The 26,127-nt window shown below is 41.5% G+C and overlaps 2 protein-coding genes across 2 annotated transcripts; one reads left to right on the plus strand and one right to left on the minus strand.

The window, feature by feature from the left end:
* The first annotated feature begins 10,014 nt into the window (after positions 1–10,014).
* LOC147856524 (F-box/kelch-repeat protein At5g15710-like) lies at positions 10,015–12,101 on the plus strand. Its single transcript, XM_087329761.1, has one exon. It carries the CDS (start codon positions 10,046–10,048, stop codon positions 11,909–11,911), a length of 1,866 nt encoding a protein of 621 aa, XP_087185887.1. The 5' UTR covers positions 10,015–10,045; the 3' UTR covers positions 11,912–12,101.
* A 5,116-nt stretch (positions 12,102–17,217) lies between these two features.
* ADA2B (ADA2 2B) lies at positions 17,218–23,754 on the minus strand. The gene is made up of 14 exons (XM_087329539.1): positions 23,613–23,754; positions 22,948–23,003; positions 22,695–22,867; positions 22,410–22,475; positions 22,157–22,282; positions 22,002–22,077; positions 21,833–21,905; positions 20,997–21,052; positions 20,079–20,216; positions 19,761–19,995; positions 18,951–19,170; positions 18,573–18,666; positions 18,398–18,471; positions 17,218–18,040 (listed from the first exon to the last, which is right to left on the minus strand). The coding sequence occupies exons 1-14, from the start codon at positions 23,654–23,656 to the stop codon at positions 17,819–17,821; spliced, it is 1,653 nt and encodes a 550-aa protein (XP_087185665.1). The 5' UTR covers positions 23,657–23,754; the 3' UTR covers positions 17,218–17,818.
* Between the last annotated feature and the right edge of the window lie 2,373 nt (positions 23,755–26,127).

Raw genomic sequence — 26,127 nt, forward strand, 5'->3', positions numbered from 1 at the left:
CTTCCAACAGAGAAGCTCGACAGAACCAACTACGCGTCTTGGTCCTACAAGATGCACCAGTACCTGCTCGGGCACGGCTACTGGAGTTATGTCGAAGAAGCTAATGACACGGCACCCGAATCGACACACAGAGACTTCCCGTCGTGGGAGCAATCGGCGAGCAGGGTTTTATACTGCTTCGCATCGTGTGTGGGCGAACAGCTATTGAGCTATGTTCGGGATGCAAAGACGCCGAAGGGTGCGTGGGAAAATCTGAAGAAGATTTTCGCCGCGAGCACCACAGCCAGGAAGCTTCAGCTCCGACAGGAGTTGAGCAACCTACGACAACGCGACTTGTCGGTGGTGGACTATACCTCGAAGATCAAGGACATCTGCGACTCCCTCGCCTCCATAGAGGTGAACATCGAGGAGAGCGAGATGGTCCATATCTGTCTCGGAGGTTTGGCGTCGAAGTTCAGAGCGTTCCGAACGGTTGTGTGTACCCGGGAGTACTTTTCTGGTCAATTCAACGGTTATCTACAACAAATGGGAATTCGGCGCGAATTCAGTTGTAGATACACGCCGGAGCAGAACGGCGTGGCCGAGAGGAAGAATCGGTCAGTTGTGGAAGCGGCACGAGCAATGCTGGAGGAGAAGAGCTTGCCCAAATTCTACTGGGCCGAGGCGATAAGGACCGCGGTATACATCCAGAACCAGATCGGAGACAAAGTGTCAGCACACGAGCTATATTTTGGAACGAAGCCGAACTTGCGACACTTGAGGGTGTTCGGTAGCATTGCGTATGTGCATGTACCGAAGGAGAAAAGGAGGAAGCTGGACGCAAAGACCAAGAAATGCATCTTGGTCGGTTACTCGGACGTGCAGAAGGGTTATAAGTGCTATAACCCTCGCACCAAACAAGCGTGTGTTAGCCGTGACGTTGTGTTTGACGAGTCCGCGTCCTGGTACCAGCTCCCGACTCCAAACCCCGACTCCAATCCGAGTTCTGACGATGAGGTCAGCGAGGTCGAGATGCCTCCGGATGAGCCCGAAATCGAGACCCGCAAAGAGAGTCCGATTTCACTCCGTTTAAGTGGACCGATTGGACGACTGAGTTGGTACGATCAGTCCAATGAAGAGCCGGCGAGTAGTGGAGACTCGGCCGTGCATTCCCCGCGCAGGAAGTCGAGGAGACGGCTTACGCGCAAAGAGAAAGGGAAGAAGAAGGTGTCGGATTCCAGCATGGATAGGAACGAGTCAGACCGACGCAAGTCCGACTCCGAGGGAACCGGTGACGGGTCTTTAAAGGTGAAGTCCGCGTCGACCGAGAAGGCCTCGACATCGGCTAATGTGATATTACGCCGATCTACCCGCCAGAAGAATCCTGTTTTGCGGTTCGGATACAACGAGTACATGGTGCATCATTATGCGTACATGACCCGTGTAGCGGAATTGCGCGAGCCGGAGAGCTACGCAGAAGCGGCTAAAGACGCGAATTGGCGTGCCGCGATGGAGGAAGAGATGCACGCATTGGCAGAGAACGAGACCTAGGACCTGGTTGACGCACCAACAGGGGTAAAACCGATCGGGTGTAGGTGGGTGTACAAGGTCAAGTACAACACCGATGGCTCAGTCAACCAGTACAAGGCTCGGCTAGTGGCAAAGGGCTACGCGTAGAAACACGGCATCGACTACGATGAGACGTTCGCGCCGGTCTCGAAAATGACGATCGTCCGTGTTTTGCTCGCAGTAGTTGCGGTGAAGGGGTGGCACTTACATCAGATGGATGTAAAGAATGTGTTCCTGCAAGGTGACCTTGAGGAACAGGTGTACATGGTACAGCCCCCCGGATTTCACTCTAGAACGAACTCCTCGGCAGTATGCCGACTGAAGAAGTCCCTTTACGGACTGAAGCAAGCCCCGCGTGCCTGGAACGCGAAGATCACGCAACAACTGCATCAGATGGGCTTCGTCACGTCAAAATCGGACTCTTCCCTGTTCATCCGGAAAGGTCGACTCGGACCGGTTAGTATTTTACTATATGTTGATGACTTGGTCATCACCGGCGCCGACCTAGGTGAAATCGACCGCGTGAAGCTCCAATTTGCGGCATCGTTCGACATGAAGGATCTGGGGGACCTTCATTACTTCCTCGGGATCGAAGTGATCCGTACCCCCGAAGGCATATTGATCAGCCAACGTCATTACGTGCTGAGTATGCTCTTCAAATTCGGGATGGCCAACTGTAAGTCCGTCTCAACTCCTCTGGACAGAACCGTCAAGCTTCGTCCCGATACGGGAAAGGTATGCGACCCGACGAGGTTCTGACAAATTGTCGGAAGCCTCATATACTTGACCATCACCCGACCCGACCTCAGTTATCCAGTCGGAGTGATCAGTCAATTCATTGCGCGACCTACCGAGGAGCACCTCCAGTGTGCGCAACGCATACTTCGGTATGTCAACGGCACTAACGACCGGGGACTGCTATATCGGACCGGTGCAGCCGCGCAGTTAGTCGGCTACACCGATGTTGATTGGGCTGGCAACGCCGCCGATCGCCAATCCACGTCCGGATACGCGTTCTCCCTCGGGAGTGCCGCGATCACGTGGAGTAGTAAGAAACAGCCGACAGTTGCACTGTCGAGCACCAAAGCTGAGTACCGAGGAGCGTCTGTCGCGACATGCGAAGCCATATGGTTCAAACGGCTGCTTAGGGACCTGCAAGAGGAGGTGTCAGATCCGACGACAATCTACTGCGACAACCTCAGCAGCATCCAGCTCGCGAAAAACCCCGTTTTCCATGCACGGACCAAGCACATTGAGGTGCACTACCATTTCGTCCGTGAGCGTGTCCTTTCCGATGAAGTCGAACTTCAGTACGTTCCGACAGATCGGCAGACTACCGACATCTTCACCAAGCCTCTTGGTCTGGACAAGTTGCGGCAATTCTCAGGTGCGCTCGGATTGCGTCACCTCGACGTGCCAAACTTGAGGGGGAGAACAGTCCCGAACGACCAAGCAAGGCAGCAGGAAGGGAGTGGAGACCGCGACACCGAGTCGGTTGACTCGGTTGTCGAGTTCGACCTCGGATCGGCTGAAGAAGCCAAGGGCGGACCCACGGAAAAGTCCGGAAGCGGACAGAAGGGGAGCAGCCGAAGGAGAGAGCCAAAGCCAACCACGCATGGGGAAGATGACGCCATCGAGGGTGAGAAGACCGAAGACAAGTTGGAGACAGCCAACTCGGACGAGAGCGAAAACCAATCGGAGGTAGCCGAGTCAGTTCGGATGTTTGATTCAAATACGCTGAATCAACCGAAGCCCAAGCGGAAGAAAAGGCAGCAGGAGAAGCGTCAACACCGCAACAGCAGAAGAGCTGATAAGGGCCACATGAGCAGACAAGCCGACCGGAAGGGTCGAAGCGTGCGGAGTCGAACAGGTCATGGAGCGCAAGCGAGGCGTGAAGCCAGGAGGAACCGGAGCTGTGAGCCCGAAGATCCCGAGGAGCCTCAAGTTGAGCTTGAGGAGGAGTGTTGAGAGACAAGCTCAACATCAGCCGGATCGGCTGAAGAAGCCGAGGACCCGGATCGTGAACTGAGCGACCGTCTCGTGAGGTTCTTGGCTCATGGAAAAGAACTGTCAGAGCAGTTTGCGCTTCGAAACTTCGCTGTGAAATAATTCTAGAAACTTTGTTCGGACATCCTAGAACGTTGTGATCTCCCCCACATCGAGGCCGGAATACCATCGAGCAGTCGGGCCATCGAGGGATAGAGCAAATTCCGCGATTTTAGAGGACTCGATTTCAGTAGCCGATAACCGCTGCGTCGAGTGGTTGGCCTGTCATGTGGATACGAAAGCACAGGTGTGCGATTCCGTGTCGGGGTCGTCTGTATATCGTGGGTAAGGGTAAGGCATGGTATCGAGATCCGGGTCTTCAGGTAAAGCCGGAAAAGGGTTAGGGTCAGGTTGGGTGACCTCTGGAGGGCTTGGCGGGGAGATCGGTGTGGAATCAACTCACGACTAGGTATCGGGTGGCGAGGATTGCAATCGGTGAGCCTCCGATAGTTCCTGGAAAGATTGTTCAGTGACCGCCGAGTCAGAAGTTACTTCGACTAGCTTAGGGCATCGGGCAGGTGGCCGAGACCGCGTGATGCGATTGGGTGTCGTAATGGCGGCTGAGGTTTGCCTCCTATGTAGTTCGTTGTGACCTTACAGTTGTAACCGGGCATGCCAAATTGTGTTAACCATTTCTGGGGGAAACACCTTCGATGAGCCCACAGGCTATCGATATCAAGGGGTCGTGTTACGTCGGGCCCTCTTCTACACTGAGAAGACGTTATGGGAACGAGGAGTGTACACGGGCTACAACCCGGTAGACGTAGACGTAGCTCGGTTTACGAGTACGGGGAGAATACACACATGAAGGAACAGTAAGAGCGAGATTTATATTAGATGAGAAAGCTCACATTGATTACAGTACACGGCTCTCGGCCGGAAACAGTTTTGTGTAGAGCTCCGTGCTACGATATTAATCCTGTTAAATTATTTATGTATCTCTCCCTCTCGAGGTATGCAGGTCTCGGCTTATATAGTTTTCTTCTTTACATAGAGCTGAGCCGTCGGTTGATTGTGAGGGCTCAAAACTCAACTATTTTAGTTCTACCTATTTCCTCAACTACTTTTCTACCTACCAGAGAGTTTACATATTTTGTTTTTTTATATTTCTGGCCTATGGACAACAATTTTGTGGTTGTCTTATATATGCTCATGTATATAATGAGTGTGAATTGACAATATGCAGAGCTTCTATTAAGAAGGGTCAGAAGATAGCATATGAAATGGCATCTTTCCTCTAGAATCTCAACTTCTCAAAACCTATTTAACATGAGAAAATCTTTCTACTTGTAATCTTATAACCATATTTAATGAGATTCACATTCTGTCATTGTTTAATTTGAGTACTTTGAATATATATATACATATATGTGATGATAACAACCTCTTCTATTTAGAAGTTTCAACTCTATTACCACTTGTTAATGCCATTTCGGCTACTTGCCAAACATTCACAAACCTTAGGTGCTTTCTTAGCTTGAATCTCCTTCACCAAACCCTTAATGTTAATAATTGTGCAAGGGATAGAATATGCAAAGACAATCAATAAGACAAACATAATGGAGAAAATAAATTGGTATAAAGGATCAGAGATGTAAATATTATAAAATGCGTAAAATGTTTATGCAAAGGATATCTTTGAGTGCTTGTTTCAAATAACTTTAGTAAAACCGGTTGTGGTGTGTTTGTGTATTTAATGTAAAGATATCCTTAGAGTGCCAAATTCAATCAACTTTAGGAATGGACTGTAAACATTGATATGGTGTGTTTGTGTATTTAAGGTAGATTGAGGATGAGTTTGATATAAGTATCGACTCTAGGCATCTTTAACCTAAGTGAGAAAGGAAAAACTTTTGATGTTGGAGACAAACCACGATAAGCAAGAATAACTTCCAAATTTTGCACATAGATACTATTCCACAAACGTAAGCATGTTAAACGTACTATCTCGGAAAACTTTAGCATGTTAAATATGCATGTACATACAAACCTATGCCATAGATTTCAATAAAAGTCAATAGCATGTGTATTTCGAAAGGGTTGTTTTTTGAAGCTTCATGGATGCAACTTGCAATAAATAAATAAAAAAGGTCGGGCTGAATAAAGCCAAATGCACCTTTTAACAATGGTCAGACAATTTAGTTTAGAATTATGAGCAAATTGCAAAATTGGGAAGTTGAGAGCTTACATTCAATCTTGTAACCCAACTGTATTTGTGTGCTAAAGTACATATGATGATGATTCCTTAATGACCCTCGAGATTTGATAAAATACTTTTCAATTTGCAAGGTTTTGGTACTAGAATCTACAATCATTTGTAATGTGGTACTATGTTACACTCTATAAACATCTTCAACAACAAGGATCATCATTTGGATTATCACTTGGGGATTAAGGTACGACAAGTAGGGACCCTCAACCACATGGTGGTTGGAAGTTTTAGGTTTACATGTGGGGTCCAAAAGCAATGGACAATAGGTTGAAAAGGGATAGATATTGGTGAACTATTCGAGGATTGTTTACAATTTCATGGGGTCTGTTGCAACATGGGGACTTCCCCACGTGCATTTTTTAATGCATTAATATTTCATTCATTTACGTTTCTATGGTTTGCATAGGAGGTGAGAGAGAGAGAAGAAAGCAAAGAAAAGTAAGAAGAGGACAAAGGTTCAAAAGTCCTTACCACAATTATTATTCCGAAGTTGAGTTGTCCATCATCAAAGGGCGTGAGAGGGTCGAAAGTGGGGATCGATAGAAAAGCGAGATAATCGATATGTGCTTAATTGTCTAGCTCTCCTTTTCTTTTATTTCAAGAATACAATGTAAGCAAGGGCCAAAGGTGAGTGCTTTCTTTTTGCTACCATTATTCAAGGTTGCAAAGTTCTTGTTGATAAGAACAATTTTCCGCGCTACCTATACTTTAAAGTTCTTTTGGTTGGATGTGGTGTTTGTGTGGCCTTTAGTGCAAGTCTATAAAGTTGTTACGAGTTTACATGTTAGGCACCATTAGTTTTTAGTGTACACATATGGCTTGTTCTCTCTTTCTCTCTCTCTCACTTTGGGGTAGGTCACGAAATCATAGAAAAGAACAGAAACATACATACATATACACGCTCACGCACACACACACACACACACATGTATACATGATGGTGTTGCTTTAACATGTTGTTAAAGAATTGAAGAATTATAATTTCAAAGAGTGACAATCATGTCCACCAAGTGAAGCAAATAGTATCTAATGCATTTTTCACAACTTTCAGTTATGCTTTTGACATGTCTATTTCTCCACACTTAAAAGCATAAAGGGAAGACACATGTTTCTAATCAATTAAGGTAGAAGATAACCCAATAACATGAAATCGGTAGAACGCATTTGGGGAAAAATAAAAATTTTGAAGCTTCATATTGACAAACACAAACCAATGTATTTTCCATCCAAGAAATATGGTTGAGTGAGTAGAAACATAAGTAATTAAGGGTGTAACTCACGATAGAGATGTGTGCATTTCACAGCAAAACTATGGGGGTTTTGCTACCTCAAGACCACACCCTTTTCCTGAATTGTTTGTGAACCTTAAAGTTGAGCATGCATCATCAAAACTAATATGTACCCTTTGAAACTTCATTGCCCTAAATGTTTATCTACCTAAAACATAGTTCAAGTCAAGATGCATCATGAGAACTATTATACACCCTCAACCCGACAATTGTGAACGGTGAGTCTAAGTTATTGTTCATGCATGCATGCCGAATTTCATGTTGACACCAGGATTTTGGGAACAATGTAAATCATATATCAATGGAAGTAGGATGAATCAAAACTCAAATGTAGAATATGTACATCAATTTCATCGCGTGTCTTTAAAAAAGATCAAATAAAATGAAAGAGAGGATTGCAATAGAATCCCCACAATGTAGTAGTGAAAAATGAAGAACTTTATTTGCATTCAAACTAAAAATGCCTTTATTTAAAATCGATGATTCTATTATAAAAGGTTGAGAGCAAGAGCGCAGACTTAAATGAAATGTTGATTGCTTGCCTGTCCAAGCACTTCCTCTACATAAAAGTCGAAATACTTGGGCGACTCATTGAATACGTGCGTTAGCTAGGTTGCGTATCCAATTTATGCAATACCATTAACCAATGACATCAAACATCCCAATTGTATTGCAACTTCGTCCAAAACATATGCATACATGTGTCGAAATTTGTATAAATGTTTCATATTGACAAGGTAAAAATATTGAGCGAGAAAGGCCATTGCGCAATGGTGAGCTAATGATGAAAACTTAGTTCAATTCAAAGAGGTCATAGTAGCTTATGACGAAAACTAAGTTTCAAATGGGGATTAGATTACCAATGTTGACTATTCGAACGTAGTCTCGATTTTCCCAAAAATCCATCCACATTGTAGCGGCTAAAGTGGGCATGATTATGGAGTCAATCAAGGGGGATTAGCATCGAACTCGAGGTGAGTGTTGAATTTAGCTAATTAGGGCTCAAATGGATGTGACTAACCATTCCTTGGAATGATTATGGTATTTCATTGGAGCTAATTATGAATCATTTAGAGGTTCATTCATGATAATTTGGCAATCGATTCCAAATGGGAGTCAGCCATTACCCCGGATGCGATTAGCGATCCCATGGTCTTGTCAATGACATGGTAAGTAAAAGAAAATTGAAATTCAAGAGGCCTTTGGGAGCTTCACACATCATACAATACATTGGTGGTTAAATTCCCTTTAAAGAGAAAGTTCATCATACGAAGGGGAATCTATTTTGCTTTTGCTTTTCAAGATTAAATGGGAAAAGGCAAACAAATTTGCTTCTGTTTTGTCTTTTCTCTTTATTTTCTTGTTCTTTTAGTAAAGGTAAGAAGGGAGGGGTTGATGTTTTTTGGGTCGAGGAGGTGGAATGGTAGCATGGCCTCTTGGACATCGGCTTGGTTTATCGCAGCTCGAGACTGTGCACAAACACCATGAAGATGGATTTGTCGACACTCGGACTTGTCCAGTGGTTCGAATACACATACAAAATAAATCATGAATAGCGTTTTAAGTTTAACTCTCGAATGCTTTTTGGCTTTTCGACAATGATAAATAAATAAATAACACTCCTAGGGTTCCACCGAGTCTCGCTAACTAGGTACCTTTTGTCTTTTCGCTTGTTCAGTTTTTTCTTGCGCTTTTTTTTTTTGTTATCTCCTTTCTTCTGGGCTTGAGCGAGGGTTGTCGTAGCATTCATCGCATGGTCGGGAAGGCCTTTGTGCAGATACTTGTTCGGGCCTCTCTACATATGGTGCCTCGACGTGATGACGGTTGCAATGTCCAGGGCCAAAACGCAAGAAAATCTTCGGGTTCTGAGGGTCCGAATGCTTGGGAAATTCTACATAGTCCCAAGCCCCGTGGCTCGTCTCCTTTCGCGGACGCATCTTTTTACAGCCTAGGGGGGTTCTCGTCGCTACTCTTGAACAACTCAAAAGCCGGCAATGGGCAATGGGGGGAGAGCATCGCGCAAGACATGAGGTACAAAAGCAAAAAGCAAAAGGCAAAAGGCAAAAGGCAAAAGGCAAAAAGCAAAAAGCAAAAAGCAAAACCGTTACAAATCATTCAATAGATCTTTTAGCTCTTTTGTTTTTTTATAGATCAAATAATGACAATCGATAGTTAAGGTAAGCCTCTCTCTCTCTCTCTCTCTCTCTCTCTCTCTCCTTCTTCTTCCTTTTTTTTTTCTTTCTTCTTTTTCTATGAAATCACAGGCTCTGTGTGTGTGTGTGTGTGTGTGTGTGTGTGTGTGTGTGTCTATGCAGATCATCAGATCGCCGACAAAAAGTAGAAAATGAGAGGGGAAAAGAAATGGAAACCCTAAAAGAAAGGAAAGAGAGAGAGAGAGAGAGAGTGTGTGTGTGTGTGATTTGGAAATAAAAAGAAAAAGCAGAACAGGACATGGCAGCAGGAACAGCAGAAAGCAAGAATGGTTGAAAGCTAAATTACTAAGAATACTAATTATGTATATATAGTATTATGGTGTTTCTCAAGTTTCCTTTTTTAGTTCTTTTCTGGGTTGCTTGCCAAGATGATGATGATGGCGGTGGTGGTATTGATGATGATGATGATGACGATGATGATGGCGGTGGTGGTGATGGTGATGAAGCAGAAGAAAGACGAATACAGAAAGAAGGAAGGAAGAGAAAGAAAGAATTTCGAAGAATGATGTGGTGCAGAAGCCATCGCCTTCTTTTTCTCCTGCAAAATTAACCCTCCTTCTTCTGCTTCTGCTTCTTCTTCATTTTCTTCCTTCTTTCTCCCCTTCCTTTCTCCCCTTCCTTTCTTCTTCAGATTATCGATCTAGCACAGAGATTTAATACGCAGCAGGGTTCCTTGTGTTTTCCTCTGATCTGAGGAAGTTTTTGTTACCCCAAAAAAGAAAAAAAGACCCTGTAGCATGAGCTTCTCTGAGGATCATGGCGCATCGTGCTTTGATCATTTGAATCATCGTCATCATCATCTGGATCATCAGCCCCCTCATAAGATCCCACGCTGTTGCATTTCAGCGAGATCAGTCGGCACAGTCCACATCCATCGCCATCCCAGCGATCTGCACAGAAGCCGGTTTAATACTGAAGCATCTGACCATCACAGTAGTATATTGCCGAACGCCACCACTTCTGCCGCCGCCTGCAACCACATCACATTCTATACTGGCGCATTTCATCCCGGCGGCGGATCAAATGAAACCCACATAACCTACTTCGCAGCCAGTACATGTAACCATATAACCAATAACTATGGCGCCGCTAATGATGCTCTTCATCATGTGCCTGGCTTCCATCCTCATGCCCTTCAACACATCTCCAGTTATTCCGCCATTAATACAGTCGATCTCATGCCACTGCCGCCTGCTAACCCTAATTACAATACTCACAATTCCTTGCAGTACGTGACTAAATATACCTCTCATCATCAATATCATCATCATCATCATCATCATCATCATGACCATAATTTCTTTGGGACGTTAATGCCCCACTTATGGAGCCAATTACCACAAGAGCTTGTGGAGCACATCCTCGCATTCCTACCCATCCCTGCCATTTTCCGGTTCACCCAGGTCTGCAAATCGTGGCGGAGCCTCTTCTTCTCACGGGCTTTCCTTGATCTCCTCCGCCAAACCGCAGCTTCTTCTTTATCAACGTCAAGTGCCATAGAACACGGCCCTCATCGCCATCACCGTCATCGCCATTCTCATCCACACAGTCATCCGCATCATCACCATCACCATCATGGCTGTCACAGTGCATACTTTCTAGCCCTCAATCGATCTCGATACCAACACCTTGCCGCATATGAAGCCGTCTCCAGGAAGTGGTATTCCTTCCCTTTAGATTTCCTACCTTCGGCAGCATACTTCCCGGTTGCCTCATCTGGGGGCTTGATCTGCTTCCTCAGCAGCAGCACTAGTGGTGGTACGAATTCATTCATGAATATGGGGGTCAATCAGAGCAGTACTGCTATATACCCAGGCGGCGGAGGCGGCGGTATGACTGGTACGCTCACCGTGTGCAACCCATTGACAAGGAAATGGAAGGAGCTCCCGCCCATGCTCAGCAGGAGGGCAGGGCCCTTCTCCACCTCGCTAGTGGTGGACAGAGCATCCATGACCTACAAAATCCTGGTGGCCGGAGGGTTGGAAGAAGATCTGCACAGTCCCGATGCGACTTCTTCCTCCTCGTCCTACGGAAGGCGGAGCACGGAGATGTACGACTCGACCACAGGGGAATGGATCAACTGTGGGTCGCTCCCCCGGGACGAGGTGGACATCGGGCGGTCATGTATGGTCGAGTATTCGGGCTACTACCTCTGCCTGACCAGGGGCCCCGGGAGCGGATCGAGCGGGCTACTCGCGTTCAACCTCGAGACTCGGGCGTGGATAAAGATGCGGACTGGGAGGATCCCGGGGTACTCCAAGTTCCGGCACCTGCTCGAGTGCCGGGGGAGCATCCTCGTGGTCGGGAAGGCCCTGCGGAGATATGTGTTGGGCCTCTACATTTGGTGCCTCGACCCGGCAACCCTGCGGTGGAGGGAGGTGGCTAAGATGCCGAGGCTGATTTGCGAGCAGTTCTTCAGCTCTCCGTCCGAATGCTTCTACTGCACCGCGCAAGCGCACTTCATATTCTTCGGGAGGTATTTCTACAACCGAGGGTTTGTGTATAATACAATCGAGAATTCATGGCATCAGGTGGGGGGGTGTCCTCTCCTGACACACCCACTCCTGCTGCCTTTCAGCCCTGGCCTTGATCCTGTGGATTGAGGAATGTGATAGACTACATCACTCTATGGGTGCACCTTGGTTCAAATTCCTACATTGCGATTGGATTGCCATTGCATTCCAACTCCAAAATTGAACCAAGCTTTTAAAATACTCTTTGACTTGATTCATCATTATATTATAAAATTGAATGTATAAGAAACACTAAACCATTTATAACAGGTTACAACTTCAAATCAAGGCTGCATATTTCTTTTGTGGGTGTATGTATAGTGGTAGCAGGCTTCATGTGTGTATCTGTGTGGCTGGCTATGTAGTGATGAAGGTAGTAACCCCGTGCTAATATTATTTTCATGTGGCCATCAATGCCAGCCATTCTCCTAAAAAATTCATTCTAATTATCAATATATCTATGTATGTTGCATTTCATTCCAAATAATTGTGTCCCCAACTCCTCATGTGGCCATCAATGCCAGCCATTCTCCTAAAAAATTCATTCTAATTATCAATATATGTATGTATGTTGCATTTCATTCCAAATAATTGCGTCCCCAACTCCTCCTTGTTGCACCCTGCATGAGATCGTTAACATGACATTATCCATGGACTCTTCGTGTGTTCAAGCGTGGCTAATATTCATCCTTGCAGTAGTGATGGACAAGGTGAATGAGTCAATAAACTTTGGGAGCAACATCAGATTTGATCCACTAATTACCATTAGGAGGTCCATGTATAGGTTGAGTCAACCTTATGAAGTGAAGAACAGGTTCCTAAGTTCATCCTATGCTAGGACCAACAATAAGGTAGGTATGCCTTCTTGCTAGACCCCAGCCTTTAGACATCTCCAATACCCAAACATTTGATCATACCAATTTCTGCATGTAGGTTATTGATGTGGAGCTTCCGGTAGTTGATCCGGCAAAATCTCATGCCCTTCCGAAGTTTCCAATCAGTTTGCATGATTTGCTATAGCATGTTGACCCCTTGGTGTGTGCATGACTTGTCTCAAATCAAACTGAGGTACAAGCAACACCCATCTTGACAACCTGGGAGTGATGTGAATGTTTTGATTCACCAAATCAATCAATCCCTGATTATCCACATGAAAGACCTTAGGGTAGGGTAATGCCATTCTACAACCACAGTTTTTTGCTGGTGGGAGTAACATTCGACGAGCCCATGGTGTAGCTTCGGAGTCATCCGATTTGTTTGTGTTGTATGAGGACTCCTCCGACTATCCAATGCATTCAATAAACACAAGGGATGGTAATGTAAGATAGTAACAAAACAAGTTTACACACAACACAATTCGACTTTCCTCCCAACCATCCATTATCTAGTCATCTGAATTCCCCATCCCATGTCTTGGCTTTTTATTAGGTTTCATATGAACGACTATCATGTTGGAACTACCTTAGTCTTCCAATCTTTACATTAGGAAAGGAAAATTTATTCAAGCAAACAACATTAGTCACGAACCAGGTCTAAGATTGTCTCAATGGTGAATTTGTGGCATCAAACCTTCGGACACTTTGAAGGCTGAAAGAGCAAAAAAGCTCCTCTAGAGTTGGTCTGTGGAAAGACGATATAAAGTCGAACATGGCAATGTATGATTATGAGAGGCATACAAAAAGCAAGACTTGCTAGAAGTTATAATATAGCAGCAACAATAGGTCCACTATAATGTTTGGTTTCTTATGGCAAAGTTGTTTGGATGTGTAATGGCTGAGTGAATGGGCACGCAGACTGCAAATAAGGACAAGAACATTTACATTTTAAACACTTGGGACCATTGTCACCTTCATACACTTGGGACTCTTTTAATGGAGGAATCCTCAACCAAAAGGTAACTAGGTTAGTTTATTGTTGCTTTTTGAGCTTCAAGAAATCTTTTTCATGTGGTTTGTCCCATGTGCCAACCCCCCTTTTCTTTAGAGCTGCATTCAACAACTCCAACTATCAAAGTAATAGATATTTGGGATTTCTCATGTCTATGTGAAATTGGGACATCAATTGTGCTCCTAGACCATCAAGATCTGGAATATATCTACGAACGAACTCTTTTACCTCCATCCATTCACTCGTCTAGGATGAAGATCTCAGTCGAGATCATTTTGCCAATCATAATGTGCGGTTGTCAATATGGTCCGCAATAGTTAAATGTCAAATCTAATTGGATTCAGTTTGCTCATTGCCTCCACCCACCTGATGATCTAATCCATGGTCATGAGCAAATAGATATTGCCTGATCTTCCTCCAAGGCATGCTCCCATTGTAGATCAGATACCAAACGTAATTATGAGAGCAGAATAGGTACAAATGAGGATGATACATCGACTGTAATATCTTTGTTAGTGAATTTATATAGCTGATGTTATTTTGGAAGCAACATAAGGTTCTAAATCTATATATTTCTGATAGTCAGCTTTTGAAATATATACATGATAGGCTTCCTCTAGAGGGAAACCTCAATGTAAGGAACCACATGTTATGATGGTTCAAGAACATGACCACCATTTTCGATTGCGCATAAGAGTTCTTGACATTGTGCTTGTAATAAAATGGGTAGCCAATGGGAAGTATATAGATCCAAAGAATCTGATTGTCACCATAGCTGATGCCCAAGGATAGAGAAAGTAGAATGCGAACATCCTATATACATGTTGTTGAAATGAATTCAATATTTCAAAGGCGGTAGATGCTTAGAGATGTTCACGGAATCAATATGAGACGTGGAATAAGATCAGGATCAGAAACATAAAAAATCAGCTAGTTGTTGAGCGGGATGGCAAGAGGAGAGGATTGTTTTATCGTGAGGATGACATATCTTCGTGACTAAATCATTGATGACTGATTAGTGAACTCTATAGAAGATTTACCGAGAGATATATACGTACATTTCGCAAGAAGCTCAATGGCTTGGTCGGAGCTTCGACATCTCAAATGACAAATCCCGCCATTTGCTTGGTGGAGTATGTCATGTTACTTCAAGATGAACAACTGCAGATGGGGGACAAAGAGAGAAGGGAGGAAATACACAAATTCGGTGGACATCTCACAAATGTGGGATTGTAAATTTAAATGCCAAGGAGTTGATGCATCTAATTGAGAGTCAACTCGAGGGCTCTCATGGATTCAACCGAAGACTAGATAGAGACTTGAACTATGGCTAGTGTAGATCTAGAAAAGAGTGCTGGGTTTGCACACACCATTGAAGAGTCGGTGTATCATATAGATGGAGATCGAGTAGAGTTTGAGCCAACACAAGAAGAGTCAAAGACATGGGTATTGGAACCTAAGGGATACTGAAGGCACATTGGCATGGTGGGGAACAACCATAAATGTTTAATCCATGGGAGTGGATCAGTTTATGTGAAGGCCCAAGTCGATGGAATGAGTTATTGGAAGATTTACTTCTAGTTCCCCAAATCCCTCGTAATCTACTAGTTACGTGAATAAATTGGTATATATGTAGCATTTTGCCAAGTTACGTGAATAAATTCAATATCAAACATGGAGTTGGGTCTACAAAAAAGATCCAGTTGACTACTGATTTTTATATGTTCACGTCATCTACATTAGTCATCAATGAGTGCAAGAGTAATCTGATGCAAGCTTGAAGCATTGACAATTTGGGCTCCTTAGTGTCAAATGTGTTATTGTAGAGAATCTAGTAGGAGAGTACCGAGAAGCAAATGATGCAGGAATTTGAGCAATTGAATAAAGAATGAGGGAGTTCACTAAAAAAAGATAAAGTGAGAGTTCAAAGAAACCAAGTGATACCGATTATGCAAATAATGCGCTTGAGACCAATTGTTTTTATGAACAAGCACAAACAAACACTTTGGCCGTGGTCACCAAATAGAGTATTTAAGAAGTTGATGCATTAGTTCATGAAGCCATTACATTAACCTAATGCATAAAATTAACCTAGATGGAATACCTAAGGTTGGTTCTTCACTTCAAGGTATCAACTTGCTCAAAGCAAATCACAATATAGGTTCATTTTTCCATCCTTGTGTTGTTATCAAGTTTTGACACTTTGCTTACTATACATAATCTAATCTCTTCACTATATCTCTATGTGTTGTTGATTGTCTATGCAAGAATGCATTTTTCAAGAACACCCCCCCTTTTGCATCAACTATTAACAACAAGAACAAGTTTCGTCATGCTTGGAAAAGGAGGCTAGCCACATGCATGCTTGTATCTTTGTTATGGAGGCCCATATCCATTTAATGAGTATTCCTTATTCCCCTACCTCTTCATAACCTAACCTCTTTATAAGTAAGGTGTGAGAGCATTCAAGGTGTACATGGTGCAACAAACGTCACGAGGATGAAGGAGAAAATTGGTTCGGAATGCTTGATGGAAAAGGCAAATGTTCCATGTAATAGAGAAGAAGAGATCAGTTTACATGAGAAGGACAAGAACCACATACAATGATAGGGAGGATTTTCTGCCACCAATGGCCACACAATATCTTCAATTCCATCAATGCTAACACAAGGAGCATTGAATGTAACCATCTACATGATCCGCAATCATTAGTCACCGAGTCACTTATCTTGTGCACTAGGATTAAGGAGATCCCAATTCTCAATCATCTAGAAAGCGTTTTGAATTGGATTTCTTACGACCATTGCAAATAGGCTCAACTTAGTGCATAGAGATCTAAGAAGCATAGATTTCATCCAAGTCAAACCCACAATCTATTTTAGGCTGTTGGATGATGTTTAATTAACTTAATTATAGTCATCTTAAAACTTTTACATCAATAGATCTTGGTAATATATCTACCCATTTGAATTCGCATCATAGAAATATAATATTTCTACCAATTTCTTAGTGAATGAACTATTAAATCCAACTTAATGAGTCAACATGCTCTCCCTCTTTCTTGACATGTTTGCCCGCCTACATATGCCATTTCTTTTATTTCTTAATAAAAAAAGAGGGTCTCTGCATTTTTGTAATTTCCATGAACTATGCACCTATAACAATGATATCCAACCTCCTCAATTTGATGTCCTGTTTCACAATCGAGTGGAGTAAAAAACTGAGTTACACTATAATGTTTACTTATACAATCTTATGCTTCAAATTGAGAGCATGAACAATAGTAACATGAGCTACACCTATATATAACTTGACTCTAGAGAACTTGTGTACAATTTACGCAGTACAAATCTACAATATATTCGTGTCTGGACTCTGAACCCAAGTCTTAAGTATAAACCGAGCTAAAAGATTGAAAAAAAAAACTTTTACCACAAATGATAGGTTATTACTTATTTACTGCTAGTACTTTAATTCCATTAGAGTTGGAAAAAGAACACTCAAAACCATTTCAGCATAATGTCTTCATAAAAACAATAATGTGTCCCCCAAGTAATGACTCATATTCCAGACAAAAGAAGCAACTTATATCCCATCAACTTAGTGGGCATTCCAGCATCAATTGGGGATCAGACACTGGCAATTATTGATATAATGTGAATGACACTGCACAAGAGTCTGTTCTCACTAATATGTACAATGTCTATGATTGCAAAAATCAGTCTCATCAAGATTCAATAATGAAAACATACGGCACTTCCATCTCCATGAAAGATATGGAGAATAAGATTTATACAAACCTACCTGAACTACAGAATATCTGTTTCTAATATGAAGATATAAGGTGGTAAAATACTTGGATAAAATGAATTTGAAGTGACTAGAAGTACATAGTGGTTGCCTTTAACTGGTACACTCAAAACTTCCTTTGCAGTACAAGTTTCTATGCACACTAAATAATGTTACAGAGACAACAGCCTGACAATGAAATTTCTGATTACACCTTGCTGCATATCCTAAGGTTTAGATGGATTTGCAAAATAATGTATCAATGATTTTTAATATGACACAATATTACAATAGCAAATAGCATGGTGCTCCATCCCCATATTAGCATTTGTGTGTGGAGGTAGGGTTGGAATCTCCTTGAATCCAACCCATTTTCAGGAGAAGATTAAACACACTGTCTACTTTGTTTGGGTTTGCCTTTAGAAGTAGTTTTGCATCTGCACGTTTGATCTGACCGCTCTTAAGACTCTCTAACATCAATATCTCCTTCATTCTGAGGTAACTTGCAGGAAAGATTCTATTTTGACAGCACAGTTGTTGTTCCTGCAGGGATGATATATATGTAAGTTAAAGAGCGAGAAGTCACTCGTGATAATAATATATAGATCAGTCCAACAGGAGATAGAGAGATCGATAGATGGATGGATAGATTTTATTGTCCCCATAAGAGATCAAATATGAGCTATGGTCCAGAGTGAAACATTTTCATGTTGTGTGTGGGTTGATAAAGTGATTCTCAATGTTAAAGAATTTTACTAATGAAAGCTGCCGTTCGAGAGTGCAAATTATGATAGGTCAGAAATGTGTGGAGTGATAGGTCAAGGTTGAAACTGTTGGGAAGTCAAACTCAAAAGTGATTAAAGGTGGCACATCGCATGCAAAGGGGAGAGAAGAGATTACCGTCGATGACAATAAATCTGTACCAGGTAACCCTGTGATATCGAAAATGTTGGGTCTATTGCCAAAGTTTCCACCTGAAAATTTTATCTCTGGTCCCTTTAGATTAATATCCACATGAATTATCCCAAGGATTCATCTGACTTTTAATTCACCTTTGCACAAAAGGAGAACATACCTTTTCCGCCTCCTGACTGTGCCTCTTGTTTTTTCTTTTCGGATTTATATTGTTCGGCTTCTACAATTGTTCGGCACCCTGCAGCAAGACATTCCTAAAAACATGTACTGCTGATTAATACCAATAATGTAAGGCATATATACCTCAATATTGTCAAAATGTATGTCAATCAAATGATTTTTTTCTTAATACATGAACACTATATTATAGCATTTATAATGACTTTTATTAGTATATCACATTGATAACACAACAACCAAGAATTGAACCTTCCTTAAGTAGAGAAAGATAATTAAGCCTGTTATTATATTCAACATAACCAAATATTTTGAGGAACAAATCAGAAAATAACTGAACCCATAGTTTGAAAGTTTCTACCTGCAACTCAGCAATATGTTGTCGGATCTTCCTCTCTGTATTTAGACCCCCAAGTAAAGCCTCGTGCTCCTCCATCGAATGATAGCGCAAAAAGACACGCGCTTCCTGATACAACTCTCTCTCTTCTTTCGACCTCCTATTATCCATCTCTTGTTGTCTCTTCACATCAAGTAATCCTCTTTCAAGAATGAATTCCTTGCGACGTTTTCTTTCATCTAGTCTGTAGCAAAAAATTAGTTCAGTAACTTGTAAGCTCTTGTTATTACAAAGTGTCTGCTCTTCATCTATTGGCCATATGTGAAAATGGATGCTGATCCATGTCAAAGACCATGAAACTTGCATTCACCAACATTAACTAAGAGAACTTGTCTTGTGTACAAGTGTATAAAGCATTCATAAGTCTCTGCAACCTAATAGTAAATATAATCTTTTCTGCATACAATATTAAAGATGCCTACATGTTGTACTGGTCTACCTCTTCTCTAAAATTCATAAGATTGAGAGAACCCAATTTTATCTTCACCATGGGCTCAGCTCCATTCTAAGGTCGCCTAAGGTCATATTCAACCTGCCATAGACATTAATAATGTATGTATCTATCAATCTAATCAGAAACGTCATCAATATATAGGTCAAAAGGAGTCAAAGAACATTGCTAAAACCCTCTGAAAATATGACTAGACGTTGTAGCCACAATACAATGATAATACAAAAAGATTACAAACTAAAAACAAAATTGGGCAATTTATTACTTTCTTAGCAAACTTGTTAACAATGTGCAAAGAATACGCCATTTCTACAAATATTAACCTTAACAAATATATGTGCAGCATTTGCAGTTTGAGTTCACGATCTGTCTCTGTATCAATTTCTTTAAATTCCATCTCTGCCAAAGGAAGCTCTGCATCATTATCATATTCAGGATCAAACTCCTGCCTTTTTGGATTGTAACCACTGTGTTCCAGATATGCCATTCCATCCTTATTTTCTTCCAGCAATGGTTTTGGTTTTTTTCCACCAATACTACGATTGCTCTGCCCTCCATCTGTAGCCAGCCCATGTCTACAAGTCAATATGATTTGCATATCATTGTAAGCGAATATAAAAAAATTTGATCAATGTTTTAACCTTCAGATCCTACAGAGGGCTGAGAGGCTTCTTTCTCAGGCCCTACAGTTACATTCGGTTTCTTCTCGGTCCCTGCTGTTGAAGCCAAGGATTTACATCCAAATCCTCTTCCTTCCCCCTTCTCCCCTGCTCCAGAACCTGGAATCAACTAATCGTGTCATTTATTATACAATCAACAATTAGCATTAAGCTTTAGGAAATAGTGTGGTATGTCATGACCACAAATGGGCACTGTGTTATTTCTCATCAAACTTTGATATTTGAATTACAGCTAATATATTGATAAAAAAAAATTATTAATTATGAAGCCCAAACAGAAACTAAAATAAATAAATGAGCATCTCTTGAATCATTTAATTTCATGATTTGGTTTGGTTCAAATTTCAAAAAATAATTAACAGAGTTTGAGTAATCCCAAACCAAATTGAACTGAGTTGAACCATTGCCGTTGATAATCCTCTGCCTTTCACATAGCAGAGATATTCTAAACAAAGATGATTCAGGGGACAATGACACATAGGTCGTGTGTGATAACTTCCTATGATGAGTGTTTTGTACGTGCTTAATGTTTATCTCTATATAGAAGTCCTTGAAGGTCTTTTCGTATCAAATATGACATTTTGTATCAATACACTACAAATTCATGCCTGCCTTTTCTGTATATGAATTATTGCCATTCTGAAGCCTCCAGCAAATCTGAGACTTTCCATCTCTTTGTTGAAAGGCTTTCAAGCAAAATAGAGTCCACAAATAGCCATTGAGCAGAAACCTAAATCCTTCTATGTAGTACTTGGATTTATAGAGGAACAGAATTAAATACAAAAAGATCATATGACATATTCTAGTTTTCCCACTCTCATAAACTGTGACACAAGATCGTCCTATGTATGAACACATAATATGTCAATAGAATCATACCAGGTGTAGAATTCGACGGAGATCTTCCATCTCGTAGAACATCCCTTTCTTCAACCCTATAGAAAGAGAAAAGCACAATAGAAATCAAGAGTATAATAATGTATATAATAGACAGTAAACACCACTGGAGAACAGTTTGAATTAGCCACATGTGGTTTGTTCAAATAAGATGAAATGAGCATGGTGTTTCTGTTTGTAAATCAGCTTTTTTTATATGCTCAATCAGAAATTTATCATTCCTGTAGATGAAACCTGAGAGATGGTGCTTTCTGCATATTACATATGCATCGCACTTGCATTAATAAACAATCAATTGCAATCAATTTTAAAAAATTAATATTACAATCAAATAAATAGCTGAAACTTGAAAAGCAATTTGTTTGGCCTGCAAAGCATCAATTTCATCCATGTTCTCATTGGTATCTGACATGTATTGCTTTCCTAAGAATCCACGGTTATGAGTGTAGATAGTAATTGCATCCATATCAAGGGCACCGTTGATGGTAGCTCAGTTTTTTCCCGTCCTTTTCTCTTTATGATATGAGTATTGATTATCTAAGTATGTTCTTCAAGTCATTAGGGACTCTTCAATCCCATACCATATGTTCCTTGACCTGAACCAGAAAACCCTTGCATTCCTTTTCTAGATGATTGGTATCCAGAAATTATGTAGTGCATGAAATTGTTCATGTGTGTGCACATTGTGTTATATATACAATTATATGGTTTCACTAAGTACTGCAATTTGATCATTATGCCACCTAGAATATATATAATAATTTAGGCAATTGATGCACACCATTTTTCGAAAACATATCACTCCATGTAACCCTTACTTGACCCTTGGTGGTGAAACAAATTGCTCTTGCTTTGGAGGCTTCCATCCAATCCCTGTATCTCCTATGTTACCTAACAAGTTTAACCAATGCCTGGTGTGATAAGACCTCAAAATCCAGGAAAACTAAATCTGAAAGGGTCGAGCATCTCTGCATTATACCATCTCACCTTTCTTTCCCTCATTTGGTGTCTTTGTCATGGCTAAGAGCTCTGATTTTGACTTCCCATGAACTTGTGCCATATCCTATGCAATACATGAATAAATAAATTTCACGACAATAAATATAGTAAAGTTTTTTAGAAGATACTTCCAAACTTTTTACCGGAAGTGGCGAATATGGTGAGTCCATATATGCTAGCATATAATGGTCATAACACTGAGCTTTCGTCTTTGTAGCTACATGTTCAGCAACTTCTGCCCAATTGCCTATACCATACATCTCGACACCCTAAACATTAAACCAACAAATTATCCAAAGGCATTATTGTCACAAGAAAAGATTGTCCTAAATTCAGGTACGCGGTTAATCTATGTGTTATTCACACGCATCACGCTACTAGCTATGAGAATCTAACCTCCAGCAGTAAAATTTCCTCGTCCGCATTCCAGTCTGGTTGAATAAGAGGAAAGCAAAGATTATCCTGCCAAATAAGGTTAACTAAATTAATTGGATCTTTAAAAAAATACTAGGAAATGCAGAATAATTAATATTCATTAAGCTAAGTGATGAGGATAGATAGATGGAGAGATGATTCTACTCATCGTTGCATGGGGAAAGAATTGAGAGATCAGGAGGCAAAAAAATATGCAATGAAACAAATTTCCTTGCTATGAGAATTGATTGTTCAAGCTTTAATTACAATGACTCTATAGGGATGATTGCATTTGTGAGGGGTAATCTCTGCCCCAATGGAGAAGCACTCCACACAAAGGTCGAAATCAGGACATTTTGCACATTTGACACGGATGATGCCTGATATATCCTTATTGCAGTAATTACAATGATACAAAGCTCTCTTAGTCTCCTGATTTCCTGAAATTTGGATAAAATCTCATTATTCACTTTTATGACAGATAGTAAAAAAAAACGGTGTATCTGGCTGGATGGCTCACCTGTGGCCCCAGTATCTGTATTTTCGCCACTCAAAGCAAGCTTTCGTCTCTTTGACCTATGCATTGCATTAAGTCCGTCATGAAAATTTTACAAGCACATACATGTCCAAGAAAATCAAAAGTAGAAAGAGCAAATAATAATAGCAAATTTGCAAATTTCTCTTATATTTAAAGTAGCCATGTCTAGTTTCTCATTTCCCTGGCAATTACTCCATGAATAAATTCATCAGTCTTCAAAATCAAATGCCTAAAACTGTACATTCAATACGTTTCTTGCATGATGCATTCCTCAATATTTTTGTATATTTCAAAAAGGTGCAACTTGGGAGAAAAAATTGAGCATTTCCACAATGATTTCATGTTGATTGAATATCACCAAAACCTGTGTTACAACTGTGCCCCATTCCTTGAAAGGAACTCGTTCATAACGAAGTTATTACATCAGAATTGGAGGCATAAGAAAAACATATCACAATCTCTTGATCGCACACAGAGATCCAAGACAAATGCAACAACAAGAAATTATGGCTTCCTTTCGGTGAACTCTCAATTGAGCTCGAAATCTGGAGCTCAACGAGAGAAATTCAGAAAAAGTGGAAACAAAAGAAGAAAGGTCAGGCAGGAATGGAGAGATAATAGCAATCTTTTCCCATTGATGCACTGACCTGTTATCTTCTGCGGCTGTGCTGGGAGCTCGGTAACGACCCATTCTACGGCTCTGTCTGTCAGACTGTCTCTTTCTGAGTGTCGGACAGAGCTGAACCTGTTTGTCGTGCAAACCCTTTTTTCGTTAGTGCATACAGACAAACTCTTAGAAGCAACAGCCCTCTCTCTCTCTCTCTCTCTCTGTCTCTCTCTCTCTCTCTCTGTCTCTCTGTGGGATCGGCCTCCCCTGTTTCCTCAGCGTCTACATTATAATTTATATGTATATCTATCTCTATCTATATCTATCGACAACAAACTCTTGCTACCATTAGCAACATGGCCAAGATTGGGGGTACATATGTATACAATATACATACATATTCATCATATGCCCATGGACACTCTTTGTGTTATGGTAGCTTGTCCCTCCTGATGGGGGGAGACAGCTGAAAAGTCGTGAATCGGCCGAGAGGCCGAATGAGAATCGGCTAGCCGAAATCGACCGAGAGGCCGAATGGGAGTCGGTTGGCCCAAATCGGTTTATAAGCCGAATGAGAGTCGGCCAAATGGTCGAAAAAATATATATGTGTTAGGTTTCCTCTTGATGTAGGTATTACCTATGTGCGTAAGTTAAGAAGAAGAGAGAGAGAGAGAGAGAGAGAGAGAGCTCGAGTGAGACTGAGTAACAGCGTGAGCTATGTAAGAGACAAGGTGTAGAGACAAAGAAAAGAAGTGTTGAGCTACCTCGTGTGAGCAAGACAAAGAGAAGACAAGAAGACAGCAAGGGTAGGCAAAGTTTTGTGGAACTTGCCCAAACCCTAGAAGTGGTTTTCGACACCAATGTGTTGTGTTAGCACCTAAACAGGTTTAGTCATTCCGTACATTGTTGTTGTGAGATTCATATTGTTGTTGTACTCTCAGACTTTAATCTTTCCTTCATACAGGTGAAAGCTCTGTAATATGTTTTGTTTTGTACCCTCCACTCATAGTGAAATTTTGTTGGCTAGAGTGGTCGTGGTTTTTATCCCCAATTTGGGATTTTCCACGTAAACCGTGTGTAGTTTGAATTATGTTTGTGTTTTAGAATATTTGTTGTTTATTTCTGAGTGTAACTTCTTACAAACTGGTATCTAAGCACTAGGTCCTAGATGGAAGGAAGTGTCAATGGGTTTCCAAGAATGATAGTCCTAAACTCTCACAACTATTCTGACTGGAAGATCACGATGGAGGATCTTCTAATAGTTAGAGACTTGTATTAGTCGATAGATAGGAAGGATATACCAATAGGGGTAATCGGGACTTAATGGAAAATCCTAAATAGAAAGGTTATTGCAACCATTAGACAATGTGTAGACATGAGAGTCCTACAACATGTTGCAAACGATACAAATGCCTACAAGTTGTGGCATAAACTCTCTGCCTTGTATGAAAGGAAAAATTCTCTAAACAAAACTTCCCTGATGAGGAAAATAGTGAGGCTAAAGTACACAGATGGTGATAGCCTTGTGGTGCACATCAGTACTTTCATGGGACTAGTAAACCAGCTAGCATCAGCGAAGTTTCCATTATATAATGTTATGCAAGCCCTATTACTACTATGTACTCTACCGGACAGTTGGGAGAACCTAGTAGTGTCATTTAGTGCCTCTTGTAAAGAAGAGAATTTGTCTTTACAAGTAGTAAAGATAAGCATTCTGAACGAAGATACAAGAAGAATGGATAAAAGTGCCTTGTCTTAATCGGAAGCGAATGTGGCACAAAACCTTGGTAGAGGAAGAAGTAAACATAGAAGTCCTGAAAATAGAGACAAGTCTTATGCCAAGTCAAAGTCCAGAGGAAGACTCACATATTTCTATTGTGGGACACCTGATCACTTCCAAAAGAATTGTCCACACTTTAAGAAGGACAAAGACATTGATGACGATGTTGAACCTAGAAAATTTCTTGATGAGAAAAACACTTCAACCATTGCAACCACCGAGGAAGAGATGTTCATTTGTGAACAAGCTAGTGTGAATCTTGCAAATGTTGAGTGCTCTTGGGTAGTTGATTCTGGTGCATCGTTTCACCTAACTCCCAAAAGAGAATGTTTCTCATCTTACACAGTCGGTGACTATGGCTATGTAAGGATGGGAAACGACGATGAATGCAAGATTGTGGGTATAGGAAATGTATGCTTGGTAACATCTATTGGCTGCAGGTTAATGTTGAAGGATATACGCCACGTTCCGGATATTAGATTGAATCTGATATCGGTTGGATGGATGGACGATGAAGGCTACATTGGTAGCTTTCCGAATGGTGCATGGAAGTTCAGTAAGGGAAGTCTGATTGTGGCTCGAGCACAAAAACAGAACACTTTGTATGTAATTGTCACGGACACACCAACACGGACTCGGACGGAGCTCGGATGATGGGATACACCAAGCATGAACTCAGACCGACCACAGATGATGGGGCTAAGAGCGTGGAACTTGAGAAGCTAGGAATGACACAAGAGCATTAAGATAGAGATAAAGATCTAGGAGACAAGAT

The sequence above is a fragment of the Azolla caroliniana genome, unplaced genomic scaffold (genome assembly GCF_043228905.1).
Source record: "Azolla caroliniana isolate FFs.n. ecotype wild unplaced genomic scaffold, voAzoCaro1.0.p SCAF_13, whole genome shotgun sequence".
Lineage (NCBI taxonomy): Eukaryota > Viridiplantae > Streptophyta > Polypodiopsida > Salviniales > Salviniaceae > Azolla > Azolla caroliniana.